Source organism: Arachis hypogaea, chromosome 14, assembly GCF_003086295.3.
Source record: "Arachis hypogaea cultivar Tifrunner chromosome 14, arahy.Tifrunner.gnm2.J5K5, whole genome shotgun sequence".
Lineage (NCBI taxonomy): Eukaryota > Viridiplantae > Streptophyta > Magnoliopsida > Fabales > Fabaceae > Arachis > Arachis hypogaea.
In genome coordinates this window covers 106,824,109-106,839,132 of record NC_092049.1, presented here as the reverse complement: position 1 = coordinate 106,839,132, position 15,024 = coordinate 106,824,109, and the positions used below count along the sequence as shown (strand labels likewise).

Here is a 15,024-nt window from a genome sequence, read left to right as displayed (position 1 = left end):
CCTCTTCAGGTCCGACTATCCGACCTCTTCTCAAAGAGCTCGGACAAATCGACAGGAAAGCCCAGTAAAGGGTCCAAATAGAGGAACACGACCCGAATCCAAAGGCAGCCCAAGCCTATAGAGATAAGGGCGGTTCCCTTGAAGATAAGCTGACCTCAACTCAAAAAGATAAGATAAGATAAGATAACTAACTTATCTTATCTAAAAAGGTCACTCTACAACTACTATAAATACACTGGGGCACCCAGGTATAACTCATACTCTGATTCTACAAAAAACCTGTTTAATACCCATGCTAACTTAAGCATCAGAGTCTCTTGCAAGTACCTCCCACCCTCTGGTGACGAAGGATCAGCAGTGCAGCCAGTCCCACAAGTCGGACACGACAGCTCCGGCCGCCACCCACCAGCCGGACACGTCATCTCCGACCAGTACAGAAGATCTCGTCCGAGATCGACCTACAGTTTCAGGTAACCCTTGGAATAGGTAGAAATAGGGAGAGTGAATTGAATCAAAAGTTGATTGTTGCCTAATTGTGCCTTGAAAGTGTAATATTTCATAAAAATTAGCTCAAAGGCAACAACCAATTCAACACTAAAGGAGCTTGCTTATCCATGTCAAGAAGTAGGAAATAATCATATAACCATAATCCTTGTTTAAAAAGCAATTACTTGATTAAAATCAAATTGAATTGCTCAAAAATTTCAAGACACAAGTGATTGCGTATATGATCATTTATGTTCAACAACTACATGGATAGGCAATATCATCAATTCACTTGCTAACTCTGTATGCACTTAACATATAACACCAAACAAGGAATTAAATCTAAAATTTCAGTTCAATTTGGTGTTAAGCAAGAATATCTATCAAGTGCAGAAGAGAATCTCATGTTAAACATCATCATAAATTATATAAAATTGCACAAGTACAAATCCAAATGTCTAATGAAAACAAAATTTAAAGCTCATGCTTATCAGACTTGAGAATCAAAACAAAAACTCCATTCAGGCATTTCACTGAACATGTAGTGTGCATTAGTTTCAAACAGCAAACAATAATTTCAGTCCAGATACACAAGTTTAACTAACCTAAGTGATAAACCACTATTTTATGGTTTATTTTGCATTGAATTGAGTGAGTTTTATCCATTATTCTCATACTTATGCATATAATTTGCATGTTTTATATTTTCCTTCCTCATTTTGTGCTATGATTGAAAACATACTTCTTTGGCCTTAAATTTGCTAATTTTAATCCTCTCTTATTACCATTCGATGCCGTGATATATTTGTTAAGTGTTTTCAGGGTTTATAGGACAGGAATGGCTTAGAGGATGGAAAAGAAGCATGCAAAAGTGGAAGGAACACAAGAAATTAAGTATTTCAGAATCTGGTAGCAACGCGCACGCGTAGATGACGCGTACACGTGACTGGTGCAGGAGACAAGCTACACGCACGCGTGGATGACGCGTATGCATGACCAGGAATTTGTTCAGCAATGCGTACACGTGGACGACACGTACGCGTGGATGACGCGTACGCGTGACAGAGCGTCACGTGTTGCAATTTATAAAAAATGCTGGGGGTAATTTCTGGGCTGCTTTTGACCCAGTTTCTGGCCCGAAAATACAGATTAGATGTTACAGAGTGGAGCTGGAAAGGGAACTAACTTTCATTCACACAATTTTAGATTTAGATGTAGGTTTCTAGATAGAGGCTCTCTCCTCTCTCTAGGTTTTAGGGTTTTTTCTTTCAATTTCTCCTTAGGTTCAGGTTCAATCTTCCTTTAATTTAGTTTTCTCTTACTTTTATTTGTTTAAGCACTTTAGTTCATCTTCTTCTCTTGTTAATTTCCCTTTTTCACCATTTTTATGTTTATGAGCTCTTGTTACGTTTGATATCTTTTAATGCAATTTATGTTTTCTATGTTTATTGTTGCTCTCTTTAATTGATAGTCATTGATTCTTGCAATTGGCTGTTTAGATTTTATTATCTCTTATTAATTTTCTATGCTTTTATTTTATGTCTTCCAAGTGTTTGATAAAATGTTTGGATGGATTTTGAATTAGATTTTTATATTCTTAACTTGGATTGATCAATTAGAGACTCTTGAGTTATCAAAACTCTTTTGTTGATTGGTGATTGAAGATTGCCGGTTAGCTTGAACTTCACCAAAGCTAGTCTCTCACTACGAGTGACTAGGACTTGTGAACTCAAGTTGATTGTATGCACTTGACCTTCCTCCATTGGTTAGAGGTTAACTAAGTGAAGGCAATTCACATTTACCATCACAATTGACGATGATAATGAGGATAGGACTTCTAATTCTTAATCCTTGCTAAGAGCATTCTTAGTTATTAGTTTATTTTTCTCGCAATTTATATTTTCTTATCCCTTATTTCAAAAACCCAAATATATTTTTTCATAACCAATAATAAATACACTTCCCTGCAATTCCTTGAGAGACGATCCGAAGTTTAATACTTCGGTTAATTTTATTGGGTTTGCTTAAGTGACAAACAATTTAAATATTGATTGAGGTTTAATTGTCGGTTTGGAACTATACTTGCAACGCGATATTTTTTTATGAAAATCTTTACTGATATTTTTCCTCTGTCACTAAGCCTAACTAAAATTTCTAAAATCAAAATTAAAAAGCAGTGAAAATAAAGAAAAGAACGACAGGGAACTGAGGAAGAGAACCTGCGTTGATGAAGAAAGAAGAAGAATGGGGTAAGCTTAAGGGTGGTGGTGATGTTGCGGTGGCACAGAACTTCGCCACCGCTGGTGGTTGCTCGCCGAAAACTTGACGAGCACGGACTAGGGCTGGCGTGCAGAAAGTAGAGTTGTCGCGCGCAGCGAAAGAAGAAATGGTGGAAGGGGGAAGAAAGAGAAGAAAGAAGAGAGGGAAGGTAGGCGACGGTGGTCGCCGGTGGTGTTGTCGTCGGACGGGGGGTAATTGGGAGGTGTGTTTAGGTTGGGCTAAAAGGAGGAAGAAGAAGAAAGGGGTTTTGGGGGGTTATCTGATGGGGCACGATGGTATCCCCTTTCAAATTAACGTTCGAAAGGTGCCTTGTGCGTACGCACAAGGCTTTGTGCCCATGCACACTAGGGAAATGGAAGGGTGTGCGAACACACAGTAGCGTGTGAGCGCTGCGAACAAAAGAGGTATCAAGGTCTGTGCGCGCGGACAAGGGTGTGTGTGTGCGCACACAAGGGAAATTAAAGGGTTGTTCCCATGCACACTGGGTTCGAGCGTCACGAACAGGATGGGTGTGTTGAAGGTTGTGCGCGCGCACAGGTAGCTCTTTTTTCTTTTTTTTTTTTTTTTGCAATTAATTGGGGAAGGGTTATGTGTGCGTGCGCACACAAGTCCGTGCGCACGCACAAGGGCGAAAAGTTGCAGGGGTTGATGCGCACAGGCTGTGCTAGCGCTCCCAACAGAATGGCTGCAAGCTGGTGTGCGGACGCACAAGCCTGTGCGTTCGCACAGAGTGTGCGAAAGAGTGATGCGTACATACGCACAAGCAGGTGCACACGCACAAGGCGCAAAAGAACCAGGGGAGCGCCCACGCACAAGCCGTGCGGGCGTTGCGAACAGAGGGCATAAACATGAGTGTGCGCGCGCACAACTTGGTTTGCACGCACAGGATGCAGAAAATAGAGGCTTTGTGCGCACGCACGATCCCCTATTTTTCCAAAAAAATTTCTTAATTTCTAAGGTACTCAACCTTAGCTCAATCAAAATTTCAACCCCAAACATACAAACATTCAAACATTCATGACCCATAAGCAAATTAACCTATGTAACTCAAAGATTAAACTAATCCTAAGTGAATCAACATAACAAAAAGCAATTAAGTCAAAGAACTATAAACAAATAGAGAAGAGTTAGAACAATGTTACCATGGTAGGGTGTCTCCCACCTACGATAGTAGGATAGGTCAAGTGAGCATAATTGATCTCAATCCACAAGTCCTAGCCAACTCTATTAATGGAAGGCTTAGAGTTAGTGGAAACCAAATTAACTAACAATCCTAACACAATGTAGAATGGACATCCACAACTCAAGTTCACCTGATTACCCAATTTCCCAACCAAGAGTGTGAAAAACTAGGCGAAAATCCAACCAAGCATTTTATCAAACACTTGGAAGGCCTAAAAGAGAAGCATGGTAAAATAACAAGAGATAATAAAATCTACAACTACCAATTGCAAGAAAACAATAATAACAACTAAATTAAACAATAAGAAACATAAAACATGAATTGCATTAATTAAAATTAAAAGTAACAAAGTACCATAAAATAAAAGAACAAAAGAAGGGAAATAACAAATAGGAGTAAAGAACAAGGTGCAATAACAATAAATGGCAAAGAAAACTGAATGAAAACAAGAATTAAACCTAAATCTCAGAGAGATCTAACCTGATCTACCCTAATTCTAGAGAGAAGGGAGAGCTTCTCTCTCTAGAATATGACCTAAAGCATGTTTCTAATCTACCCTAATTGCTCTCCCCTTCATTCCTCCTCACTTTGGCTTGAAATAGCTTCAAAAATGAGTTGGACTGGATTTTGGAGGCCAAGAATTCGCCACCAACGATTTGCAATTAATGAGCTCACGTGACAAGGGTCACGTGTACGCGTGACCACCTGGCGAAATTCATCCTCACGCGTACGCGTGAGTCACACGTATGAGTCGCCATGAGCTCACACCTGACGGTACGCACGCATCACTATGCGTACGCCACGGCTGCTGAATCTTCCAAACTCCATTTCTTCATGGTTTCTTCTCTTTTGCAAGCTCTTTTTCTCACTTCTTCAACCCATACTTGCCTTGAAAATCTGAAATCACTTAATAAATACATCAAGGCACCAAATAGGATTAAAGCGAATAAAATTTAGCAATTAAAAGGCCTAAAAAGCATGTTTTTACCTTCAAGTACAATTTAGGAAGAAATCATGAAACTATGCTATTTTAATGGATAAGTGCAAGAAAAGTTGATGAAATCCACCCAAATAGAACAAATAAATATCATGAAATGTAGATTCATCAAGTACACTGTTTGATCATTTGATAAACATATGGAAATCCAATCAAGGCCCAGTTCCAGAGACTTGCAATCTTTATTTTTTGGTAGATTTGAAGTTTCAGTCACCACTTCACATATAGGTATGGTTCTGTTGTAAACCCCGCTAAATTAGTGAATAATTAGTCAATAAATTAAATTCTAATAAAGAAAACTAGAAATGCAAATTTAATAGTAAAATAGGATAGAGCTAATTAAAACGAGAATTTTGACACCAATTTTAAAGGATTTGGCCCAAGATTGGGCCGAACGGGCTGAACCGGACGAACCGAGCCCGTATTGGCCCAAGGCCCAGCCCAATATATTTAAAACATGAGTTTCAGCTCATCCTTCTTCTTCATCACTTCCACGCTGCACAATGAAAAGAGAGAAGGAAGGAGATTCTCAAACCCTAGCTCAATCTTTAAACCAAGATAAATTTTGATCCGAAGCTCCGATCGCCGCCCCGTTTGTGGCCACGCGTTCACAGTAATGAGCTCTACAAAACCCGATACCTTTCAAGGTGAAACAATCATAATCTCAGCTCCTATTATCTCTTCTTCAAATCTGAAATGATAGGGTTTTTGGTGTGGTAAGATTTTGGTTAAATTGATGTTATAGGATCAAATTGACTTGAGAAATTGGTGGGCTTTGGTTTGATTGAGGCATATACAAGGTAAGGTTCATCAACCCTAGCCAATCTCGGTTCTAGCATGTTAGATTGTGAATTTTGAGTGTGTGGTGATATATGTGAAATTAGGTGTATAAGTGTATATGTTGGAGCTTGAATTGTGAGCATTGGAAGCTTGGTGGTGATTGGAGCTAAGATTTTGGTTGATTTCTCAAGCTTGAGGGGCTGTGCTTGTGACTAGTGTGGCTGTCTTGGATTAAATATAGCGATCGGCCAATGTATGGTTTAGGTTTCACGCATTTAATATGTAAGGCTCTGTGAAAACTTAGGCTAGAGAACTATAGGATAGGTTGAAGTGGTTAAAGGTGTTAAATGATTAGTCTTTATGATATTGTTGGATAAATTGATGTTGAGTATGTGTTGAGGAATATGGTGAATGTGTGATGTTTTCTTGGTGTTTGGTTATAATTGAGCAATTAATAATGTAGGTTGGATATCATAATGATGTGGTTGAGGTTGAGTGGTGTTTATTTGAATTTGTTGGCATTGGTATGATGATTAATGATGTGTTGATGGTTGGAGAATTTTGTGGTAGTGACAATAGGTGCATATAGAATATTATGTTAGTTGTGATTAAAACTTGTAGAGTTGGATTGTAATGAGATATTAATGAGCTAAGGAAATGATAGGATTGTTGTGCTATGATTAAAGGCTAGTTAGATTGATGGTTATGGTATGTTAAGTTGAATGAAAAAGAGATTTGAAAGGAAAAATGTGGTTTTGGTAAAAAATGAGGTTTGGTGTAATTTGGTAAAAAGTGATTTTTGATGAACTTTGGAAGTCCATAGCTTGCTCCTCAAATTTTGGATGGAAATGCGGTTTGTTTCAAATAAAAGATGGTTTTGCAAACTTTTGAACGATATAAATTTTGTAGAGAAAGTTATGGACAACAGAAGTTTGGTGTGAAAAATGGGTATGCAGGTGGCTAAATTCTGGTTTTGCAGCTTTCTGGGCAATCAGTTATTTTTTTTGGAAAAACGTACATCCACGCGCACGCGTGGCATGGCATTTTAAACTGCGCATGCGCGAATAGCCCATGCGTGCGCGCGGTGAGTCCACATGCATGACCACGCGTACGCATGACCCAGACGTACGCGTGACATGATGTTCTCACCAACGCGTACGCATGGTAAGGGAATGCGCGCGCATGCTACCTTTTCATACTACCACGCGTACGCGTGGCCCCTGTTTTTTGCAAAACTGGTTGATGTGTTTTAAAATCAAATTTCAGACTTCCAAACCTCTATTTTAATTCCTTTAGTCATATAAAGGGATATTAAACCTAGTAATTAGTTAAAGCTAGAAAATAGAGATAACTTGGGAATGAAGTAAAGGTTAAAAATGATGAATTGTATAAGAAGGTGTATATAGGAATGAATTATGACGTTACGACTTGAATGATTAATTTTCTACATTATGAAGTATATGAGGCAAGTAAGAGAGTAATGTAAGGAATTGAGAATTGATAATGTTAATAATTAATCAAGAATAAGAAAATGTATGATCAATGGGTTAAGTAAAACTGAGAATAATGAGATGAGATATGAATCACTGTAAGATTGAAAATGATAAATTGTAAGAAACGATTGAATGACTTGAGCTTGGGGCGTTGTCTCTCCCATGTCAGCCGGAATTTTCCCGTGGTATTTATTAAGAAAGTGCAGTAGTGTCGCGAGTATGCCGGGGTTGCATATGTAAGCTAAAGATTGGATAACATTAAGCTTGGGGTATTGTTTTCCCCATGTCAACTTGGGGTGTTGTCTCTTCTCCCCATGTCAGCTTGGGATTTGTCCCATGGATATTATTGAGCTTGGGGGCATTCTCTTCCCCATGTCAGCTTAGGAATTCTCCCCATGGTGTAGTTTCGAGCTTGAGAACATGTCGGGATGGCTACGTAACTGACAGTTGATATCAACAGCCATAGGACAGGCATGCATCATATGCATTTGCATGTATGACTTGTTTGTGCATTAATTGAGATTGCCTAATTGATTATAATATGCTAATTGTCATAATTGATATCTGTATTATCTGTATTTTACATGTGTTTGCCTTGTCTGTTTGTTTGTCCCTGTATTTACCGGGGATGGAGGAACGGAGGAAGAATAGAAGGGTTTAGTGTGTAGGTCAAGTTTTAGTTAAGTTTCGGTACCCTTAGAAGACCACCCTTTTATGGCTTCTGCTTAGAGTTTAAGACTTATAACTGTATGTTGGAGTTCTAGGATTGCCTCTAGCATTCCCAAGACCTTATATATTATATGTGTGGCACCTTTACCATGCTGAGAACCTCCGGTTCTCACCCCATACTGTGTTGTTGTTTTCAGATGCAGGTCGAGCGGCACCTCGGTAGGCGTCTGAAGGTTCTGCGGCGAAGTGTTTTACTTTGGGTCAGGAGCTAGTTATGCTGTGTTCTTGGCCCTCTACTCGTATCATCTGTACATATATGTTATTGAACTTTAGTTTTCTTCTCACGCAAGTAACCACGTTTTCTGTGGGTTGCGCTTTTAAATTTTGCGATTTTGTTTTATCTGTTTTTCAAGGCTCCTAGTTAAGTATCTCTTTTCCTATATATATATATATATATATATATATATATATATATATATATATATTTTTTTTTTTTTTTTTTTTTGAGGTCATAATACCTTACTATCTCACTCTTATAATTTAAGCATAAGATTAAGTATGGTAGGGTGTTACATCTGTCATTCTGTATCTGTCTTGATCAACTTATTTTAAATGTCATTATGCTTTCTTGGAATCAATATTCTATCCTCACTTTTATGTTAACTTGACATGTCTAACCCTCTTATATGCCTGCATCTGTGTTCATACAATCTACTATGCAGCTCATTCCATCATAATAAACTCCGTTAATGTTAACATTATAAAATCAATGTTAACATTATTATGTATTTTTCGGGTGGTGACTAATCAACGTTCCTTTTCTGTTGGTCAAATTGCATCTATGTTCTTCAAGGAGGTAGCCTCTAAGATGGTTGGTTCAGCATTGTCCTTTGATATATGGACCAGAAGTGCGGGTCCATGAAAGGTCATATGGAAAAAGGGCATAATTTAATTGGTTTGAACATCAATTTCTTGCCTCGAATAGGGCTAAGGTCAATTTACAGGTTCAGCTTTAATCGGAAAGGTTTTTTATTGTGTGCCGCCCAATGCTGAATGAATACGATTAATCATTTCTGTTTCTAATACCGGTGATATTTGTAATTTGTGTAGATAAATTCTACAATACACTCTGTACAATCTTAAAAATGACCTGAATTTAACATGAATTTTTCTTTTCCTGAAAAAAAGTGGCCTGGAATGGAAAAAAGCTATCGCATATCCCTTCTTGGTTTATGTAAATAGGACATATATATTTCTTCCTAATGACATACACACACAAGTTATCGTATTACTAGTAATTAAATAACATCCACAGGCACTGTAGACCAGTAGGCCTGAACTATTATTTAAATCTATATGCAGTGAAAGGTTTTGGTCAAATATAAACAAACGAGACGTACAAGGTTAACAAGAAAAAAAAATATTTATTGAAACCCCCTGAAGGGTCTATGAGAAATTGAGAATCACTGACTAAGCAAGTGTTCCAATTAAGTGAAATATAATCACATGGCTAAAATATTTTGTGGTCTACAAAATTATGTTTAAAGAACTTGTGTCATGTAGAACTAATTTTGCATGAGTGATCCCTTCCCATAAAATTAACACACAATATCTTGGGGCTCAAGAGATGAATACTTGAGGATGGCTGCGACAATCTTTTCTTTATCTCTGGTTGGGAATGCTTCCAACAGGACCCCATCTTTGTAGAATTGGAAAAGAGGCACAGCCTGCATAAATTGAATTACTATTTTAGAATTCCTAGGATCATAAAACATGAAGACTTAAAATGCTGTTTTCAGCACAAATGATACATTATCAAATACCTACTGCCATACATAGAGAAGATTGATCATCCAAAAAAGAGAGGGGAGAAACGAGGATATTTCGAGAGATATTAAAAAAAGAATAAACACTCAAATTGGTACCCAAAGAACCTCTAATAAATTTTTATTCTTATAAATCTTCAAGAGTTATTTACGTTGGACATATTGGTTCTTTTGTCATTTTGAAGAGGAATTAATTTATCTTATAATAATATTAGTTTACCTAATTGAACATCATGGAGGGACCAATTTGTATTTATGAGAATAATTCTTGAGGACTTTTAGTGAATAAAGATTTATTGGGACCAAACTGTCTGATTTAGAATTCCTTGAGGATTCTGTGAAAAATTACAACGACATGTCATAACAAACTAAAGAGAGATACCCTGATTCTTAGTCGCTCTGCAACTTCGGATTGCTCATCATACTCGTCCATTACCTGCAAGGAATAGCGTTATAAAAGACTTTCTAGATAGCATGAGTGCTCAGTCCCGTAATCAACAAAAGATAAGAATCACTGATTTATATATACTAACATTATGCTTTAGGAAAATAACCGGGGCTTCATCATCACCAGCCTTCTTGCACAATTTGGCAAAACCCTGCTCTATATATTTGCAGCTTCCACAAGAGGTGCGGTAGAAATCTACTACCACCAAAGATCCTGTTCCTTTAGCCTTGTCCAGAATCCTGCAGAACTCTTCATCCGTCGTGAATTCCCTTACACAATCAACGGGACACAGGTCCTCATCTTCATCAGGAAAGTCTTCTTGATGTTCATCTGCAACAACTCCTGTTCTACTACAAGGGCATAATGTGCGCCTCATCAATTTTAAAGGCTTAATTTTTGTGTCACCAAGACAAAGTTTCCCGCGATGGTGCCTTGAAAACAAGCTGAAAACCACATGGGAAATCCTAGAATCAGCTGGCTCCTTCAAGTGCTCTCTGAAACAGGCAAAGGAATAGGTATGCAAAATACCCTGCCTGGGATTTACAACCTGTGGCATCTTTTATTTGTATGGCTTGTGATCAAAATTTTATAATCCTTGCTGCTAGCTGTTGATATCTCTTAGAAAGGGCTAATGAAGTTGAGCATAAGCGTTCATGACTTCCACTTTCCCAAGCTAGATTGAGTACGATTTACAAACGAAATGACGCAAGTCAAGACACACCACCTATTTGGAAAATGAAAATAAATAAAATATTATAAATGGTTGTGATTCAGTAGCAACTAGTGATGAATAAATTACTAAGATTAGAACAAAGCCACTGAAGGGTTAAACATTTGAAGTGAATCAGCAAGAGTTGTAGTTTCAAACTAGTAGTATTTTGATTTGATGGATGCGAATTGTATTTAGATCTAACTTGGGATCGTGAGAGAGGGCCACAGAGTCACTACCTAACTCCTAAGCTCTACCTAACTAATGCTTTTTCAGAAGGTACTTAACTTGATCCATTAGTGAATCTTAATTTGAGCAAAAAACAAGATAGCAATGATGTCTTACCTGGGAAACACATCGGTGCCTTTAATTTGCAGATAAAAAAGACAAGATGCTCTCAGAATCAATTTCGGATTGGTGTCAGAAGAGAAGAGAATAATAAGCAAGGAAGAAGGCACAGTTTCTTTTGCTTTGGTGTTGGAGGGGATTTGTCCAAAAGCATGCTTTTGCGATATCTCTCTGCACAATTAACTTCGAATGGGAACAAGACACGCACTCACCATATCCTCCCTGTTTTTCCGATTATTCATTATCTTATTATTAATATTTATTATTATTTTCATTGTGACATCTAATTCTATTGCAGAAGTCAATATACATCAAAGGTGTTTATTTCGGTACAATGATAAATTCATACGTACCGATACGTTAAGAACGTGGACAAATAACAAAACGACACGTGGACTATATTTTCCACGTCAGCATCTAATCTTTTTTCAAAAAATATATATCATATCAATACTTTTACTAAAATACCCTTATAATTTAATAAAAATAAAAATATTTTTTTAAATGTTATGAAAAGGCTTAAATATCTTTTTTTATGTTAAACAAAAACTACCCCTTTAAATTAATCAAATTTGAAAATTCAACTAATTTTAATCTTATAATTTCAAACTTTAAATAATTTAAAAAATAAAACAAAAACACATTTGATTATTCATCCACACTAATAGGAAGATATGACTCATAGGAAGAGGAAGATATGGCAAGAGATAATAATCAGATAAACCAAACCTTGAAGAGAACATGAAAAAAGCATGTCTTTAGATTGGCATTGTTTTCAGTTACAGGCTGCAAAGGCAGTAGAACTTAATTAATTATTAATTACACAAGTCAACGAAATAATTTCAGCTCCATTCAGAAGAAGAAAATCAAATCCTCCTTAAATTCATTCTCTCCAATGAATAAGAGTGCTACAAAATTTAATTCATAGTATCCGAATATAGATGCAGCAACTTTCAGGCATCAAATTAAAAGAAATTAAACCATTCAACTTTTAGATTTGCGCTGCTTGTTTGATAAATGTGCATGCATTTGTTTGAAAGCAAAACTAATTGTGCAGCAGCTTGGCTTAATCTTTGAACTAAAAGCATATTAGGTTTGGTACTTTAACCTTGCATTATATTTTATTAATGTTGTCTTACTTCATAACCAAATTTATTCTTGTCAATTTCAATAAGATTTCATGGATAAATTTTCAAGTAACATTCCTTTTCATCAGAATCAGCAGCAGAGACATAAACCATAGTACAATCTTATTCATAGTCAACATATGCACAAAGGTTAATAAACTAAAAGCACATGTAAGAGTAAATAAACATAGAAAAATTGTGAAAAACCCAAAGTCTACTTTGACAAGTAAAAATCTAATTTTTCATTTCATAGTACACCTACATAATAAATAGACGATCAAGGGAGAAATGAAGCACTATGTTAGCTCCACCATGATAGATGAAATTAGAATATATTTTGAATATATTTTGAATCTAACTCTAATCTCATTATTGATGAGAATGGAAATTAATAATAATAATAATAACTTTTTTGTTAAGCAATTATTGTCCCATCTGAACCAAATTAGATGCTTATATGCTAATAAAGTACTAGTACTACTTGATCCCCTACTAATGTTCTCCATGATGATAGAACCAAAAGCATAAGTAAAAGCCTAAGCACACAAAATAATTAAAATCAAGATATTTCCATCTTTGAAACAAATTTAACCAACCAACGAAATATAAACTAACCTGAAGAAATTTCTTATAATTAGTTAAGATTTGGAAAAGCTCCTACGACTAATCACATATCCAAAATACATATGATGAGTTTTTAACAAAAGTGCTAATTAGTTTCAATTAATCTAGTTTCTTCTTCCCAGCATTCTCTACGAAAGTTTTGTTGCTTCAAGCTTGCACACCAACATTTGTTGGAGAAGTAGAATCTAAATCAGCCTCAAAGTTTTTCATTTGATGATCGACTAGGGTTTTCTCACAACTCTCCGATAAAAAATGTTCTGATTATAATTTGCACTCAGTTCAATGCTTTGAGTAAATAATTTAGATTAATTCTTTCTATGCTTCACATTCCAAATACAAAGTGGATCATAAAAAGGATTTGTAAGTGGATCATACAAAACAGCAGCACAGCAGAGCAGCCAGAGCTAATCAATTAATTATTCAATAAAAACACAAAATACTAGCAGTAGCAGTGAGCATAAAAAAACCAGGAAGAGGGTTTGATTTCTGAACAGAGCATAAAAAACGAATAAACAGCACTAGCAGTGAGCACTGACCTTCCACGGACGCCGGAGAGCGGTTGAGCACGACGGAAGACGGCGACCAGGCAAAGACCAGAGGACGACCACACGATTGGGGAATGAGAGGGGTTCGAGACTTGGAGGCTGGCGACCAGGCGAGGACGGAATATCCTGAGCGCGACGGACGAAGGTGGAAGCGCGGCTGAGCAGACGAAGACGACGGCCGCCAAGCTCCACGAAGAAGTTGCGAGGTTCAGTGAGGGGCTAGGGCTACTCGCAGTTCTGCTCGACGGACGAAGAGAAGCCCCTGTGTTCGACGGACGGCGATAGTGGCTCGACGGACGGACGGACGGACGGACGGACGAAGAGAGGCAAGGGTTCTCGGACCTTGCTTCTGAGTTCTGGAGAAGGGGAGAATGGGCTTGGCTCAGCTACTGAACTGAAGTGATTGTTTTTCTTCTTTTTTTTTTTTTTTTTTTTGATATGAATGAAACCGCGCCGTTTGGGAGAACTCGCCAAGTTCGAGTAAATACCCATAGTCGTCCCTGAGATTCACGCAATTACTCATAGTAATCTCTAAGATCTCAACTTTCCTATTGTATTCCTCCAGATAGAGCTCCAAGCACTCAAACTGATCCTTTGCCATATTTCAGGTGATGACTCATCACTGGAGCGCTGACGTGGCCGCAGATTACCACGTTGGAGGGCTCTCAACGGCTAGCTGAACTGGCTAATTTGCAATTTGTACTCATATTGGTCCCTCGTACTATATGTAACCCTAAATTCCCAAATTCTCAGATACTTCATCCCTTCGTCTTATTCATCTCTTCTTCTTCTTCTTTTTTCATACACTTCTTCCTGTTCTCACACAGTTCCAGTTGGGGCTGCTACTCATGTCGATTATTGGCGGTGGTAGCACTGTAGGTGGAAGCTCTGTTCGTTCCCCCATCTAGCTGGAACCGGAGTAGAACGCAAACGAAGAGCAGAAGATCGGTCCCGCCAGAATGGTGCGGCTGTGGCTGTAGGCCGGTCCTCAGATAGTCTAGCACAGATTCGAATCCGAACAAACCGTTTTATGGCTGCCCCAACTATAATGTGGATTAAAATAATTACTTGTGTTGTTATGATTCTCCTCCCCTGACTGTTCTTGTGTTGTTCCTCTCTGAACTTTAATCCTTTCTTGGTTACAGACAAGTGGGAAGAGATGGTATGGGCTTTTTGTGTGGGCAGATTCTGTGAATGAGGAACAGGTTGAGAAGTCAGAATCATATGGGAATGAAGTGAAGATGAACTTTGATTGGAGACTTCGAAGGTTGGAGGAGGATGTCCAGATGCAGAAATTGATTACCCATATGTTAGTGTTAGCTGTGTTTGTATTGATAGTGTTGGTGGTGATCCTGTATTGTAAATGATGAATTAGTTGGTGGTTTAGGGTTCCCTGTTAGCGACAAATGTAAAAAAATCCTTCTTGATGGAATGAAAAATGTTGTTAAATATGAAATTGTTGTTAAGATAAGTTCCATTGTTTATCAAAAAAACTGCTTCTTGATGGAA

General features: G+C 37.6%; 1 protein-coding gene and 1 pseudogene across 6 annotated transcripts; one reads left to right on the top strand and one right to left on the bottom strand.

Annotated features, from left to right (window-relative positions):
* Nucleotides 1–8,835, top strand: part of LOC112742885 (uncharacterized) — a 43,880-nt pseudogene extending 35,045 nt beyond the window's left edge.
* A 457-nt stretch (nucleotides 8,836–9,292) lies between these two features.
* On the bottom strand, nucleotides 9,293–13,974 carry LOC112742884 (thioredoxin-like 4, chloroplastic). 6 transcript variants are annotated; one of them, XM_029292159.2, is made up of 6 exons: nucleotides 13,507–13,970; nucleotides 11,949–12,005; nucleotides 11,217–11,441; nucleotides 10,248–10,886; nucleotides 10,097–10,150; nucleotides 9,293–9,615 (listed from the first exon to the last, which is right to left on the bottom strand). In XM_029292159.2, exons 4-6 carry the CDS (start codon nucleotides 10,716–10,718, stop codon nucleotides 9,487–9,489), a joined length of 654 nt encoding a protein of 217 aa, XP_029147992.1. In that variant the 5' UTR covers nucleotides 10,719–10,886; nucleotides 11,217–11,441; nucleotides 11,949–12,005; nucleotides 13,507–13,970; the 3' UTR covers nucleotides 9,293–9,486. The 6 variants fall into 6 exon arrangements, with proteins under 6 accessions (XP_029147992.1, XP_072070592.1, XP_072070593.1 ...); XM_072214491.1 differs by having other exon boundaries at nucleotides 11,217–11,390; XM_072214492.1 differs by lacking the exon at nucleotides 11,217–11,441 and having other exon boundaries at nucleotides 10,248–10,605; nucleotides 10,710–10,886.
* Between the last annotated feature and the right edge of the window lie 1,050 nt (nucleotides 13,975–15,024).